The sequence below is a fragment of the Panicum hallii genome, chromosome 9 (genome assembly GCF_002211085.1).
Source record: "Panicum hallii strain FIL2 chromosome 9, PHallii_v3.1, whole genome shotgun sequence".
NCBI lineage: Eukaryota > Viridiplantae > Streptophyta > Magnoliopsida > Poales > Poaceae > Panicum > Panicum hallii.
In genome coordinates this window covers 54,807,649-54,824,497 of record NC_038050.1, presented here as the reverse complement: position 1 = coordinate 54,824,497, position 16,849 = coordinate 54,807,649, and the positions used below count along the sequence as shown (strand labels likewise).

At 45.3% G+C, this 16,849-nt stretch overlaps 2 protein-coding genes across 2 annotated transcripts; both read left to right on the top strand.

The window, feature by feature from the left end:
- The first annotated feature begins 3,312 nt into the window (after positions 1 to 3,312).
- LOC112875467 (SH2 domain-containing protein B-like) lies at positions 3,313 to 9,065 on the top strand. The gene is made up of 12 exons (XM_025939332.1): positions 3,313 to 3,632; positions 4,076 to 4,267; positions 4,527 to 4,727; positions 4,808 to 4,897; positions 5,150 to 5,224; positions 5,313 to 5,480; positions 7,070 to 7,399; positions 7,484 to 7,767; positions 7,855 to 8,017; positions 8,120 to 8,466; positions 8,553 to 8,618; positions 8,714 to 9,065. The coding sequence occupies exons 1-12, from the start codon at positions 3,456 to 3,458 to the stop codon at positions 8,745 to 8,747; spliced, it is 2,127 nt and encodes a 708-aa protein (XP_025795117.1). The 5' UTR covers positions 3,313 to 3,455; the 3' UTR covers positions 8,748 to 9,065.
- Positions 9,066 to 9,135: 70 nt separating this feature from the next.
- LOC112875465 (nuclear intron maturase 2, mitochondrial) lies at positions 9,136 to 12,187 on the top strand. Its single transcript, XM_025939331.1, has one exon. The coding sequence runs from the start codon at positions 9,401 to 9,403 to the stop codon at positions 11,633 to 11,635; it is 2,235 nt and encodes a 744-aa protein (XP_025795116.1). The 5' UTR covers positions 9,136 to 9,400; the 3' UTR covers positions 11,636 to 12,187.
- Positions 12,188 to 16,849: the final 4,662 nt, after the last annotated feature.

The window sequence follows — 16,849 nt, the reverse complement described above, 5'->3', positions numbered from 1 at the left end:
TCGAAAGGGTTATCTAGCACCGTACAAAGGTCAAAGGTACCACATTCCAGAATTTCAAAATGCAGGGCAACCGATTGGATTGAAAGAGGTGTTCAACCATGCTCACTCATCACTTAGAAATGTTATTGAACGTTCATTCGGAGTCTTGAAAATGAAATGGCGCATTCTTCGAAATGTGCCAAGCTACCCAATGGAGAAGCAAACAATGATCATAATTGCTTGTATGGCGTTACATAACTTTATTAGAGATAGTAATTTGAGTGATGTGGATTTTGATAGAATGGCAGCAGATGAGACGTATATCGATGAGGATGGGGACATGGGAGCTGGTACAAGTCAATTTGTGGATGAAGAAGATATGGAAGGTGTACGTGATGCCATTGCGCAAGCATTGATAGGAGGTTACTAGATATGTAATATTTGCCCAAATAACTTATGTAACAATCATGAATTATCTAATATATAATTATTTAATTTGTGTTGTTAATTATTTTATTATTAGTTTGTTATTATAAATACATAAATATATATCTATACATACTAAATACATGTATTCAGACAATAGAGAGAGTATTTCAGTCATTTCCCACTTCTGACAGAGTTTCAGCCCATTTATTAAGCAATCTGCCAAACATCTAACTTCTGTGACCAGCTGCTTCTTCAACCAGCTGCTTCTCTGGCCAGCTGGCTGTCAGCTGGCTTCTGAACAAGTTCCAACTGTCCCAAACAGGACCATAGTCAAGAGAATTCTCGAAGCGCGGCGTTGCAAACACATCACCACGTAGACAGTGGCAACACTGAAAGCAACCATCTCAGCCTAAACACAACAAAGAAGAGGTGAACTCCACCACCGCCACACAAACGACTAAACTAAACCAGCCTTATGCATATCCCAGCAGCAACCATCCTGCAAACTAAGGGTGTGTTCGTTTTCTGGGGTCTAAAGTTTAGAGTGGTCACATCAAAAAGAATCTTATCATTTAGAAGTATTAAATAAATTCTAATTACAAAACTAATTGCAGAACCACAGGACTAATTCGCGAGACGAATCTAATAAGGTATATTAGTCCATGATTAGCAGATAATTACTGTAGCATCATTATGGCAAATTATGAATTAATTAGGCTCATTAAATTTGTCTCGCGAATTAACATCCAACTGTGCAAAAAGTTTTATAAACAGATTTTATTTAATACTTCTAAATAGCCAGATTCTCTTTGATGCGATGAATCTAAAGTTTAGAGGTAGGAAAGCTAAATGTCAAAATACTAAGAATGACGCTAAAGATACTAGCAACACGGATAAAACTTCGAGACGACACCCCCTATAAGAACCGCCACCTCCTATAAGAACATGACGCAGATCGCCATCACCGTCTGCCTGATAACCGGACAAGGTTTTCACTTGAAGAATAGGATTAGAGTCGAACAATGCCTCCAGCGAGGACAACGGCACCCGAAGATATCGCCATTGTTGGCACCAACCGAAGTCGTGCAAGGCTTTCGCCAAAGACCCAATGACTCATTCCATGCTAGAGAATGCCGTCGCGTGAGCAATGAGAACAAATCGACAGATCAGGCAAGAGCAGGGTAGAAGCAGAGGTGTGCAGCAAGCACAGCACCAAGCACCTCGCCCTCGCAAGAAAGCAGGGGAGAAAAGTGCGCGGCACACGACGAGAGAAGCAGCAAAGCAACGACAAATCCGGCGACCAGACTAGTGGAAGTAGGCCTGCCACAACAGCGGCGAGCGGCAACAGCAATAACGACCATGGCGGCGACAGTGGAGCCTGAACGATGGCTCCGGCAGCGCCGGGGAGGGGCCGCAGGCCAGGCATGGATCAGGCCGGAGATGGGGCAGCGACGGCGCCCCATCAGGTGACGACAAACGGCGGCCCGAGGTCGCACGACCCGGCGGCCTTCCGCACCCGCATCATCGTGAAGAAGGTGGACCAGCCGCCGGCGCGCCGAAGGGCGCAGATCCGGACCGGACGTATGCGTCGCGACCCCGCGCCCAAGTTGGAGCGGGCACCCGGAGGCCGACGTTCGGGCGGGAGCGCCCAGGGGGCAGCGCGCCCGGGGGCCAAGCCATAGACACCAGCGAGGGAGTGGGCGGCTCCCCGGCGGCCAGGCCAAGGAAAGGACGCCTCCACGGGAAGATCCGGGCTAGGGGAGCCCAGATCCGGCGAAGCGGCGGGCGGATCCGGCCTCCGGTGGCCGGCGACGACCAGGAACGGAGGGGAAAGCGACCTTAGTTTAGAGCTGAGGAACGGAGGGGAAAGCGACGCTAGTTTAAAGCTGAGGAACGCAGGGGAAAGAGATAGGGGAGGAAGAGAGGGGACGAGCTGAGCCGAAGTGGCCGCCACTGCCGCCCGGCTTGCCAGCCGGCGGCGGCGGTGGCCACCAGGGACGGCCTGGGGGTGGAAGGGACGGCGAGGCGAAGTCGCCCTCCGTGTCGCCAGAGAGAGCGACGCGGGGGGAAGAAAGTCGTATCTCTCTTTCGCTCTCACTTACCCATGTCACCTAGAATCGACACAGCTTGAAGAACCTAGACGGATGTGCCCATATACATCAAAGCATCGGTTACGACATACTACGGGTTATAAATCAAGAATTACAAGTGAAATATTTCTCTTAGTAAAACTAGGATTTTATATTTGTATGAACAGTTCAGAGAGGAAATCTACACTGTGATATCAATAACGTAGAAAGCTGAAATACTTAATTTCAAGTTAACGCTCTAGCATGCACAGCATGAGAGACAATGGCACGGAGGTACAAATTCGATAAAAAAAAAGTGGAACATTTTCCCCAAAATTATTGACATTGCACGTGTGAGATTAGGTTCTATTTTATTTATCAGATTACTAAATTCATTCATATGTTTACTTAGGATCTATTTGACACCAATTAGAAATATTAAATATAGTTTAATTAAAAAATTAATTGCATAAATGGAGTTTTTGCGAATCTATTAAGTCAAATTAGTCCATGATTTGATCACGTTGTGCTACAGTAAATATGTGCTTAATGATGGATTGAATAGATTTAATAGATTCCTCTTGTGAATCAGTACCGGCTTACGCAATTAGTTTTATGGCTAGTTCATACTTAATCTCTTTATTCGATATCCAAATATCCAATGTGATCCGGACTGCAAATTAATCAATCCAAACCTCCACTTAGACTACTTTCCACGGCCCCATTTCAGCTTTGTAAGGACAAATGAGCATTTGTGTGTGATAAAAAAAACCCAAGGCAATACTATTCGTCCGATCCGACGGACAGGAGCAACCCAACCCCAAATCGGCGGCTCCAGATTTCTTTCTCTCCACCCACTCCTCCAGCCCCATCGGTCATCACCGGAGAACAAACCGTTAACGGACCATCGTTCAGTTCATCGCCAGCCGACGCGCCGAAAGGGGGCAGGCAAACCCTCACCTGCGACCCCTGGGCGCGATGGCGGCGCCGGGATCGGAATGCGGCGGGAGCGACGGCGGCTACCGCGACCTCCGCGACGTGCGCGTCGAGCTGGACCCGGGAGAGGCCCGAGGCGGCGGGGGAGGAGGCTCCGCCGTCTGCTTCTGGCTCTACCTGTCCAGCTCCGCGAGGCCGTCCTCGGTGATCCTCCACCAGGTTGGATGGATTCTTCTCTCTCCACGGGGTTTGGGAGATTTCTTGGCGATGGCTTCTGCAGGAATTGTTTTCTTTTCCGATGGCTACATGGAGAGAGGAATTGTGTGCTGCTTTTGTAGTCTGTATTTTTGTGTTGACTGTTTTATATCCTTAAAATCACTCGGTTAATGTTGGAGCTGGGCTGTCCTTTCTGCAGCACGCTGCATAGCAAAATCTTGGTCAGGAACCTCTACTGTACTTTTCCAGTATGTGTTAGACTGTTAGTTTGAGGAAACTTCGTGATTACAGTTTCAGGGGAAATTTTGTCGTCGAGAAAAGTGAAGAGTATCCCTGGGTTTTCTTGTGAAGTTTCAGTATCAGAATCGGTGCTAAACTCTGGGTTTTCTTGTGAAGTTTCAGTATCAGAATCGGTGCTAAACTGGTTGGATTTCTTGATTGTGCAGGTCACCGCGGGAGATGACAATAAGTTACCATTTCTTGCTTTAGGTGAAGGAAATAAACTGCTTCTCTTCCCATTGATGAGGCTATACAAAGAAGCACCTGCTACTGCTAGTTTCTATCCATGGACCGACACGACCAATCTATCATCTACAAATGAATGCCCTCTTGAGAAATGGTTCCACATTGGGTGTGAGGTATGATCTAACAACCATAGACTCTGCCCCTTATCTAATTAATACATTTGCATTTGTAGCCCCATGAAAATACGCATGACAAAACAGTCAATATTTTCCCTTGCTTTTGGTTCTTGTATGTACCTGTGTTTATTGAAAAATTGTTACATGCAGCATGTGTCAAGAGCTTTGTTTCCTGCTATGTCCAAATGTTAATCTTTCCTCCGCCTTTTCAGAATGGTGGTTTTATTTAACATTGCTTTGTATTTACCTGTGCCAGGTTACTGAAAATTTCATGCGTCTTCACATCAATGGCGACCTAACTGCCGAGATTCATCTTTGTTCCCTATCTGGTGAGTCAGACCATCAGGAAAATGCAAACAAAATTAGCTTAGTCGGAAATGACGGCAAGCTCGAAGGCTATATGTATAATATCGAGGTGTCATCTGTACTTGGAACTATACAAGAACAATATGCAAAGGTGATTCATCTAAGCCACTAGCATGGACAATATTTTGCTTGTGAAGGTGCTGATTTTGTGATATTCTCATTGAATTGCAGAACCCACCATTTAAGTTATCTATTGACTACTCATCCTCTGATGGAATCGAAGAGTGTGATGATGGCATTTGGAACATTGTGGGTGGGAAGGTAAGGATGATGCTCTTCATGCTGTTTCCTGATGGGAATTGCTTGTTCTCTGTTGGTTTTAATTATTTTTACCCAAATGAAGAAAATTCTCCGTGTTTCAGTAAAATATGCCATGTAAAAAACAACCTGAGAAATCATGCTTGAGTTGGAGAAAAATACTGAAAAATATTTGTTTCCATATATCGAATTTACGTATTAATTCAAAATTAATAACACGATATTCCCTAATTATGGACATATCTATTGATGCAGGCATCTTGCAGGAGAAACTTCATATTGGAAGTAGTATTAATCGATGCTTTTGGTGAACCTGTGAAGGATAAAGAGGTTCTTTGTTTGCTTAATAATTTTAATCTATTGGGCCAACTGCTTTATTTGGTTGTTTAGCATTCTTATGAATTTATACAAATTCTAGGTTGTTTCTTCGCTTGTCTATGCTGACAATGGAATGGTAGTTGAAAAATCAAGGGATGATTCAGAGCCTCCCTTACTTATTACTTGTGAAGGACTTGAATACCCAGCTATAAGCAGGCCTCTACCAATTATTCGTGGACGCGCACTTTTTAAACTCAAAATATCACAGGTGGGTTTCTCCAGATGTAAAATTTCTTTAGTACATATATACATCTGACTTCGGTTTGTGTTGAACACAAAAAGGAGTTACATTTGATTGTCTGGCTGCCACCGGATGGAGCATGCAATTATTTGTCTTTACTGTCTTGCTGTTGGAAGCAGAGTTTTGAATGGTTCTCTTCAACAGTGCGATAGCCTAGTAGAGGCTGCAACTGGTATGTTTTTTTCTATGGTGGCCTGTACATGCAAAACAGACCATTGTAATTGCTTATGGCATGCGGCAATAATGCCTTCTTCTGTACAAAGGCATTTTGAAGGCCTCTTTGGAACGATCTTTTTTTCTTTCCTATTAGATTTTTGGCCCAGTTTCAGGTTGTTCAATCAATGACTTTCATAGCTTTCCTTTTGGGGGTCATGTGGGTGGATGTGAAGTGATAAAGAAGATTTTAGTGTATTATAATTGTCTGTTGGTGTCTCTCATGCTTTTTATATATTCGCATTGATTTCTTTTGCATTTTGAAAAAAAAAATATCTGCATTGTATAAACTGGCTGTTTAGGATGAGACTGCAATTGCTAGAAATAACTAAGGAATGGCACTTGCATGCAAATAAATGCCTATACCTTTTATACCATGTAGGTGAATTGTTTCTATTGTTTCTTTTTGAGGTATCAAAGGAGGATTTGCCCCCTCCTAAAATTTGCGAGCAGCCAGGTTCGAGCCTGGGTGGGTGGGCTCTCACTTGGAGCATCTACCAACTGCTCTACGGCAGTTATCTGTTTCCCGTGTTTCATGTCTGTGTTAAATGGACACCCAAACTGTTTGTGAAACCAGGCTTGGAGCCACAAATGGATCCCATTCCTGTCTGGGGTCGATAAATATTACCTAATTCCAAATGAGGTTCCCTCTCTATTGCTCTTTTCTTCTCTCCAGTGGCCTCAAAAGATCCAATATAGTGGGCTAGGGGTGCTAAGTTTACAGAAATAAAATAAAACAACCCAACCTAGTTCTATATGTGTGATCATTGAAACAGTTTAGATCATTACAGCACAGGTGCAGCTGTTGGACCATTAAGTGATGAGCATGTAGAGAAAGTTGGTGGCAGGTGACAGGGCAAAAAAGACTGTGATATGTTAGTATGGCACACTAACACATATTAACTAATGTAAATTTCAGTTTGAGGTGTTATGAAAAACCTTTTGAATCTCACATCTCAAATCCACCAGGTTTCTCGCGGTGGACCGGTTAGAGCATTGAACTTTGGGGAGTCGTTAAAACTCCGTCCTGACCCGGGTTCAAAGCACGGCACCCTCTTAGAACAAAGCCTGGGGGGTGTCTCCCCTTGTGGTCGGTTTTTTTTTAAATATCAAATCTGACTGCTCAAGAAAATTAAATGTTCGTACAATAGCAGTTCCTGCACGCAGCCCAACAGTTGCACATACCCGTGACAGCATCCACAATCTACAAGTGGTGCTCATATCCAAAGAAGTTGAGCTGATAGCTCGCTATCTAAATCACATGTGTATCCATACAATTATTTTTTAATTTATGATATTAGTCACTTGATTTTTGTCCATGACATTATGTCCGATTGTTCCAGCTCTCTTCCAAATGCGACAATAAGCTCTTCCGTATACATTTCTCTACACTTCACATGCGGAGATATCCTTTTCTGGAGGCATATTCCAAAACAATTCGCTGTATATCTCGAAACCGCACCATCCGCCCATTGGGTTCTGGAAAGCGGGTGAGTTCTGCAACGGCAGATGAAACTGACTTCCTCCAAGGTTTAGTTAATGCTGACAGAGTAAATGGTCGCTTGCATTCTCATGGCCAAAGTTCAGTAGTGCATTTCCATACACCCAAGTTTCCCAAGATAGAAGGCGATGGAATGGCGAAGGTAGTAGATACAAACAAAATACTATCACAGGTAATGGATAAGCTAGATTGAAGTACTTTCCCAGTTGTGCTTAGTTTGTGATTTCTTGTTTTGATTATAATTATCGGTTTACAGAATAAGCACGCCAGAAAGATGGTGGTAAGCAAAGAACCACAAAATGCCATGGGGACAGACACTTCCACATCCAACTTTGACAGCTTTGGTTCAGGAAGTTCTTGGAGTGGGTCAGATGTAGATGATGTTGAAACCTTTTCAGATGCTGTGGTTTTCAGATACTGTCTAGATAGCACATATGACCGGTCAAAGTTTCTTAGAGGTGCAGCTCCTACTTTTAACAAAGAAGACCTGGTAAAACTTGCAGATGAGATCTCATTATATAGTGGATGCTCCCACCACAGGTAACTAAATTCTTAGGCCCTATATTTTTGTTAAATGTTTCCTCTCTTATCGTTGAAATTAATTTTTATTTTCTCCTGCCCTTCCAGAAACCAAATATTAATGTCTAAGCGATTGCTCAGAGAGGGTGCCGATACTTGGAGCATGATCTCAAAGAACAATGAACGTGCTCTTTGGTCATCTGCTGTTCCTGGGATCATAACAAAATTTATGGACATTGCCCATTCTGTGAATAGGGGTTTGTCAGAGCAGGTAGAACTTAACTTCTACACATGGCCTCTGTACCTCAAACTCTCTACTTTTGTAATTAGTGCAAGAAATAAATGTTTAATTGCCTACCGTTTACTGCTTCAGGACCTCGAGGTCTTGAGAGGAATTGCTGGTTGTGGCGAGGATATTGGAAGAGACGAATTTGATCGGCTATGGTACTGGTTATACCCAGTGGCTGCTTCGTTGTCAAGAGACAAAATTAAAAAGCTGTGGGATTGCACATCACCTAAATGGATAGAGGGATTTATTACAATGCAGGAAGCGGAGAATGCACTAAGAATTTCGAAGGAAATGTTGAAGGAGCCAGGGACATTTGTCCTCAGATTTCCTACCACCAGAAGCTGGCCGCATCCAGATGCTGGAAACCTGGTTGTCACCTACATTGGCTCTGACAACTCAATTCATCATAGACTACTCTCTCTTGATTCCAGGTGTGTTCAGATTGACATGTTTCCCTGCCCTCTAGATTCTGTTTGCAGTGAAGTTACTGAATCTTACTCTTTTCAACTGGACACAGTGCTGCTACGGCTGAAAACCTGCAAGATTTGCTGCTGCAGGAACCTGAACTATCCCAATCGAGCAGGTAAAGCATTCTGAACTCTGAATCGAAGGCACTGTTCCGTCCAGTACTTGCAAAATGGTTAAAGCTGTTCTCATTCCAACTCCATTCAAATGCAGGGTTGATCGGCTCCCAACAGCCATTCGCAGATGATCCAGGAACCTAATGCTGGATGCTTTGAGCAACGAAAAGAGGGTCAGGGGCTTAATGCATCCAAATTCATCGTCACCCAAAGACCATAGCCCATAGCATCTGTTGCCTGTTGCTGTTGTCCTGTACAACTTGTAAATCGGTCGCCTTCGTACAAAGAGAGGATATGTTGTCATACTAGAGAGATTTAGCGTAGTTGCTTCAGAAATCAAAAGCAAACAGTAACATCAGCTATCATGTGCCTCGAAACTGGAGGCTTTCTCAGTTGCTCCAACACATATATCGTAAGCTGATGATTCACCTATCTAGAGTTTCTTTTTAGTTTCCTTTTAATCCTTCTGTTTGAAGCCGAGAGGAGCATATCTCACATCTTTTTTTTTATTTTGAGGGGTAAGCATTTCTCACATCTGCATATGGCTCACGGGCTCTAACGTACATTCGCACATGTCATTTTGAGGGGCGAAGCCCATTGGACCGCCACCCATCAAAGCCCAAATCCTGCTGTCTCTCCACTGGCCCGCGGCATCCTCCCCGCCGCTCGCCCGCTCCGCCGTCGACGCCGTGCCCACGCCACCCCTTCGGCACTTCCGCACCCAAGACCAAAACCCCACCACGCCGCCGGGCACGGGCCACCGAGAGGGTTTTAGCCTCCTCCGATGCCGCCGCCTCGCCGCGCGCTTCTCACCTCTCTCCTCCGCCTCCGGGCCTTCTCCTCCATAGCCTCTCCCCACCCCCACCCACCCGCTCCCCCGCGGCGGCACCAGTTTGTCGCCGACCCCACCGCCTCCACAAGCCGAAGCGTCGTCGGGGCCATCGGTGGCGGGAGCGGGAACCCCTTGGACCCAACGCAGCTCCTCCGCGACGACCCGGTGGCAATCACAGCCTCACTCTGGGTCTCCTCCTTCCGCGCCGCCGCCGCCGCCGCCGCTTCCGCCGCCGCCCCTGCCTCGTCCACCCCTGCACCGCCACAGTCACTCACCCCCTTTCTCTCGCGCCTCGAGCTGTGGGTGCTCGCCTACCAGAAGGCGTACGCCGACGAGACCGGCTCCTACCTGCCGCGCTCCTCCATCCCGGCCTCCACGCTCGCCTCCCTCCACTCGCTCCGCAACGCCGTCCTCGACGCTCGATTCCGCTTCGGCAACCGCCTCACCCCCTTCCTCCAGTCCCCGCGCGCCGCCAACGCGCCCGACCCCGCCACCCTCTCGAAGCGTAAGCTCCGCGCCCTCCTCACAACCCCCGGTCCGCCGCCTTTCCAGGACCGCGTCGTGCAGGAGCTGCTCCTGCTCCTGCTCGAGCCAGTCTACGAGGCCAGGTTCTCACCGAAGTCCTTCGCCTTCCGCCCTGGTCGATCCCCGCATGCCGCTATCCGCACCATCCGCCGCAGCTTTGCGCCATACCTCTGGTATATCAAGGGCGACCTCTCCCCACTCCTGCACTCGCCTGATCCTGCACTTGTGGTCGGTGCGCTTATCCGTGATGTGCGTGATAAGAAGGTGGTGGATTTGATCCGCTCGGCGCTACTCAACCCGGTTGTGACTGCAAGTGATGATGCCGGGGTAAAGAAGAAGAAAACAAAGAGGAAGTACCAGAAGAAGAAGGTGCTGCCAGAGGGGGAGCCTAAGCCTGACCCTTACTGGTTGCAGACATTCTTCGGGTTTGCACCAGAGGAGGCACAGATGCAGCCTGATTGGGGACATTGTGGCGTGCTGAGCCCATTGCTTGCAAATGTGTGCCTGGATGAGCTTGATAAGTGGATGGAAGAGAAGATTAAGGAGTTTTACAAGCCATCCAAGTCGGATGTTGTGGGAGGGGATGATGGTATTGAGCAAGGTAATACATCATGGCCGGAGTTTGTTCCCACGAGTGGTCCTGACAAGACAAGGAAGGTGGACTACATTCGATATGGTGGGCATTTCTTGATTGGTGTGAGGGGGCCAAGAGCTGATGCAGCGGTGCTCCGGAAGCAGCTTGTTGAATTTTGTGATCAGCGGTTCCGGATCAAACTTGATAACGAAAACCTCCCTATTGAGCACATCACTAAAGGGATCATGTTCCTAGATCATGTGCTGTGCCGTCGAGTTGTGTATCCAACACTGCGTTACACAGCCACAGGTGGAAAGATCATAAGTGAGAAGGGGGTTGGTACACTGCTATCGGTGACAGCTAGTTTGAAGCAGTGCATCAAACAGTTCAGAAAACTTGAGTTTTTGAAAGGAGACCGGGAACCAGACCCACAACCATGCTTCCGTATGTTCCATGCCACACAAGCTCATACAAATTCTCAGATGAATAAGCTTTTATTGACAATGGCAGAGTGGTACCGCTACGCTGATAATCGCAAGAAGGTTGTTAACTTCTGCTCTTATATTATAAGGGGTTCTTTGGCAAAGTTATATGCTGCCAAGTACAAGCTGCGGTCAAGGGCAAAGGTCTATAAGATTGCATCAAGGAACCTCAGTCGGCCATTGAAGGATAAGAAAGGACAGTCACCAGAGTATCACAATCTTCTGAGAATGGGCCTTGTGGACTCAATTGATGGTCTTCAGTATACAAGGATGTCGATGGTTCCTGATCCTGATTATACACCGTTACCTAGTGGATGGCGGCCAGATCATGAGAAGATTTTGCTGGAGTATATAAAGCTCACAGATCAACAGACATTGGAGGAGCAGCGAGCTTGCATTAGAGAGGAGGGGCTTATAACACCACAAGATTATATTTCAATGCTTGTATGGGGCTACAAGAAAAATGCAGTGTTACTTCCTTCTTCAAAAGCTAGTGATGCCCATGGATCCACGGAAGACCTTGGTTCAGATACAGATGAATTGGGTGAAAAAGAACTAGGAAATGAGGGCTGTCAGCGTTTCCCAAAGTTTGCTGAGATGTCATGAGTATTGGTGATCTCTGTAAACTTCCCAAGAAACATTTGACTAGATGGTTGGTTGGTGACATTGGATTACACGAAACCAAATGCTTCACGCTCAAGGAGATGACAGCTGCGTCGGCAAGTCCATCGATGATCTCTTTGCTGACTGGGGTCATGGTGGCCTAGGCAGATGGCTGCTTCCTGCTCAAGGACATGATAGTTCTGCAGCTGCATCAGTCAAGCCCATTCCTTAATGCTGACTTGCTAAGGGCCATGGTGAATTCTGTCTGTGGTGCTCAAACATGACTTCGAGTCTTCGACCCAGTATAACATTCATGGAACTAGTGGAGATTACATTTTGGTGTCAAATCGCGTGCCACATGCAGAGTCCCATATATCAATCATGATGTTTAGTAAGATTTTACTAAGCCTATTTATGCATTTTAAAAGTTACATATAAAAAAAATAACAGTGTACACATTCTATCCATGTCCTGCTTGTGCAAAATGTTGACTGTAATCTTTTATCAGAAGTAGACCTTGCAACGAAGAGGAAAAGAAGCCTGATGTCCATAGCATTTATGAGCCTTAAGATGTGTTCAGAACCCCTGATTGCTCATATCTACTTGGATCGCATTTGTAGCATTTTCATCACTTTTTTGTGTTTAGCTGAAATGCTTTTGTCAACAGTAGCTGTTTGTAGTTTAACTATTCATTTTCTTTACTCAAGTCTACTGTTTACTGAATGGTTCGGCCAATACTACTGTTCCAAGCATATGCCTGTTGGTAGCCATATTTCAAATTGCTGAACATGTTTTATGACCAACAAAATTTGTTGGTACGCACAGTATTCTATTTTTCTAGTGCTTCCAGAATAGCTGCAAGGAACAATATCACCTTCCTTAGGTCATAATTAATGCAGTGTATATTCTTTGTTCTAATTCCTTTTCATCAATTACTTGTCATGCACATAATGGCTTGTTGCTGTTATGACTCAGTAAGAAGAATTTCCTCCATTCTGTGCTGGTTGTAACTGCAAATTTTACTCTTTGGAGCAATCATTTCTTGCATAATCTTGCAATTTTGTTCCTTCTGCTTTTACCATAATTTCCATCAGTTTTCGCAAAAAGAAAATCAGATCAGTTTTCAGGGAAAAGTTTGTGTTATTGTTAGTACATCTTGCAATCAGCAGTGAACTGACCGTTGTTTCTACTGTATTCTGAAAAGTTGCTAGGAAGAGCAAAAGAACTCGAGGTAGAAGCAAACACTCAGGACATGTACAGCTAATGCTAAATTTGACTTTGCAATGTATACTGTCTTGTAAGAGCATTGTTGAGGATTGCATCATATTGCATGATGATACCAGTGTAATATTATAACTGGGACAAACTGGCTTACAGAGTAACAGTGAAGAATATGTATCACATTATTAGATGTTAGTTAATGTTTATTTGATATAGTGATATATGTGGATCACATTTTGTCATTTTCTACAGTTGTTTCAGTGACCGCAAAGGACAAAATAATGTTCTCTTCCTTTGGTAAATTTTGATTTTGATAAATCCTTGGAGTCGTACTTTATTCATCTTCAGGGTTTTATTATCTGTCTTGGTTGTGTGTAAAAGTAGCTCGCAGTATTATTCTGATAATTTATATCTGGTGGCCAACATAGGTATCTGAGCTCCAAGTTATACCAATCTGCAGTGTTCAAAAAATCCTTTTGGGTTATCAAAAAGTTTATAGTTTAACAATTCCCTTTTTGTCTTCATCTTTCTATACACTACAGGTGACTGGTGCCCGCATGCTGTAGTTTGTGCTTCCCGAGTTCCTGTTACTGTTTGCAGTTTATTCTGGATTTTATTGTTCCATGCTATCTTACTGCTGTATCAATCTGCATAACATTGATGCCAACATCCACTTTCAGATCTAAATGGCAGTATGGATTTTGATGCGAAACTTGGGTCCCATGGAGCACATTGAGGTATGACAATTGTCTCACTTTACTAGTTTTCTGTTGCGCCAATTGATATGGTGGTCGACATGAAGGCTCTCAACAGTTGCCATGATATTGTTTCCCACTATAGACTGATGTGAGGCACTTCTGATCCAGAGTCTTTAGAGAGGTCCAATGCCGTACCTTTTTGTGACTGTTTTTATTCACTTCCTAAAAACCTCTTATAGGTCATAGTCTGAAGTTTCCTGATATAACACAACATGGTGTGCTGATCATGTTTAACAAATTCTTTCAACAGACGTACATGCAAAAGCTTATGTCCTTAGTATTTTACAATTTCCAGAAGATTTATGAGTTTAGACAAATAGAGGTAGGCCCCACAGATTGTTTCTCTATAGATCAGCAGGAATCACATTTGCAACCTAACAATGGGGTTCCGTGCCAACATCAAGGTTCTGTATCACCTTGACTTTCTATACTATGATTCTCAATAGAGCTTTCAACAGTTGGGCCATCTGATTGCTCGATCAATCTAGTGCCGTCACTCTCAGAGTCTCAGGATGCCAGTGATAGATTGCTCGCTCCCCTGCAAGTCTGGTATCTGACCAGCACCAGCTAGCTACGAAATCAGGCTTTTTGCCTGGCACTTTCGCGTGAGGAGGAAGGGTGGTTACTTATGTGGAAAGACGGCAATCTACCACTAATATTCCCTTTGACAAGACGCTCCCACTCATTGGTTATAATATTTTGGTTTCATATTTTCACGGTTGGTAGAGGGGAGCAAGTAGACGTTGGATGGGGGAGCTGCCCCGCCTAGCTTTATTTATTCTTGTTCCAACATGCCATCGAGCACCAACCACTACCCGTTGTTCACAAACATGCTTCATTCTGCTGTATCGAAGTTTCTTTCAACGCCTAAAAGCTGTGCTTCTTAGCTGTTACCCCACTGCACACTGCACAGTTGACTTACCGTACAAACAATAATATTAGAGCAAACTGCAGGACATTCGGCATTCCTTTTTCTCCTTTTTTATTTTTTTTTCATGTGCACATGGTACAAAAGACATTTATGTACTTTTGGAATTTCTATGCAATCTTGCATTTCACCAATGAGAAGCATTTATACGAAATGTTTTCAGATACCAAATTGCTGGAGAAGAGAGATAGGAAGGGCAGTGCTGGTGCAGTGAGGGCAAGATTTGCTGCTGAACAAAGCACTGCCTCTGACTCGGGTCAAGAATTGCGGACGAAATTGGAACTGCAACAAGAATGTGCTGCTAGTTCTTGTTCCCAGTTTATCTATATACAAGAAATCTAGTCACTGCTGGTCTCAACTATGTGTAAAGCAAGCTGACGGGGCAGCTCCGGGACTGCACCTCCAATCCATGCACGTCTCTTTTACTGGACCTACCGCGGCTCAACGACCGCCATCGACGACCCGCGTGCTCGACGGGCTGTAATGTGTGCCTCCCTCCGTCCCCAGAAACTTTGCAGAAAGTCTGGCGCCGGTGCCGCTCTAAAAAATTGTTTACATTACACGGGCTGTCTCTCTCCCTCTCTATGTGTGCAGGCGGCTGCTTTCGCCGACGTCGAAGACGAGCTTTTCGGCCTAGGCGATCCGGCAGCCTGAGAAAGAAAGACGGAGAAAAGCGATGGGAACGGCGGCGACTGCATGCGCTCGCCGGAGCGGCCGGGGCAGTTTGAATTGACCCGGTGGTGCGTTGGTGGTAACCTGGTGTTGCTACCACCATGCCGTGCATGCAACGAGCTCGAGTCGGGTCGTCTCAGGTGAGAAAGAGGGTTATCTTTGTAGTGTCGCGTGGCCTGATCGTGACTGGAAAAAAGCGAGCTCCTCCTCGTGTTCCTGCCGCGTGATCCGTCGGGCTGGCATGTAGCTGCGGAGACGAGGAGGGCGCGGTTCGTTGGCACTATCTGGAGAAAGGAACCGAATCGACTGGCACCGAACAATGTGCAGTAGCTGGGAACCTGATGCTGTGCCCTCAAGCACTGACCGGCCGATCCGACGTGTACGCCGGGGCGGACGAGGGAGCGAGCTGTCGCTCAGGTGCCCAGCGCCCCTCTTTTCCCCCTGGCGGCTGGCCGGCCCTTCCGCTGATGGGCGGATGATGGCGCCGTGCCATGCGCGACGGTGCCCGCGTCATGATACGCGGGCGCCCAGGCGTGCGGCCCTTTCCATCATCCCCCCGGTCTCGATCTCGCTCGCATTCCCATGGCGCTGCTAAATGCTACCCTATCCTACGCCTGCTTGTGCTGCTGCTCTCGCGGCAACGGCGTCGATCGCGCGGCCGCTCTCGCTCCCTCCCTTTTGATGCGCCACGCGCGCCTCGACCTCGATCCGCCGTCCTCGGACCGTCCATCCACACCGCATCGTGTAACTGATGAATGAATGACTCGGATGCTATGCACGCACGCAGGTGTGCATCACCAGATTTGCCGCGGCAGCGAGGCATCGGAATCTCTCTGTCTTTTGCGCGTGGCTGGACGCGACGCTTGAATGATAAGCCAAATCAATCTTACATGGATGCGAGATATTTGCAAGTCAGATCGCTGTCCTGTGCACTCCTGATATGTGTTATGACCGTTGATTTTTTTCTCACAATTTGAGCAACAAGTATTTACTTACTCAACAAAACTAGACTTATGATTTATCCATTTATTTATATAAATATTTATAGAAAATATCAATGAAAATCAAATGAACGAAAAAATCAATGATGAAATATAGTTAGGAATGAAAATAGATTTTTAACTTAATCTAGCAAATATATCCATGTATTTGCTACGATCAAAGGTCTCGCACGGATCACAGCTGAACTTTTTTTTTTTGCTGCGATGGGTATTCTTAGACACAGATTTTGTTGTATCTTCTATATTCTTATAGTCTGTTTAAACTACAATATGCTCCCTTCATCCAAAAGAAACTGTTATTTTAGCCTTTAAAATTTATCCCACAAAGAATGTTTATTTAGTTTGTAGTAAGATCCATCTAATTAAAGCAATACCAAATACCAGAAAAATTATATAAAAAAGTGAATAGAGCCAATCAAATGCTTAGTAAATTCTACTTACTTTTCTAGTTCCAATGCATATGCATTTATTGACGATCTAGAGAACTAAAGAAAGAATACGGTTTTCAATCATAATTGTTATAGTAATTAGGGGTATCAAGGTCACTTCTTAGGGTATATGATGAGTAATGTGTTTGAAATTTTTTAAAACAACAATCTTTTTGGTTAGAGGAAGTAGTATTGTTTATTTCTTACTA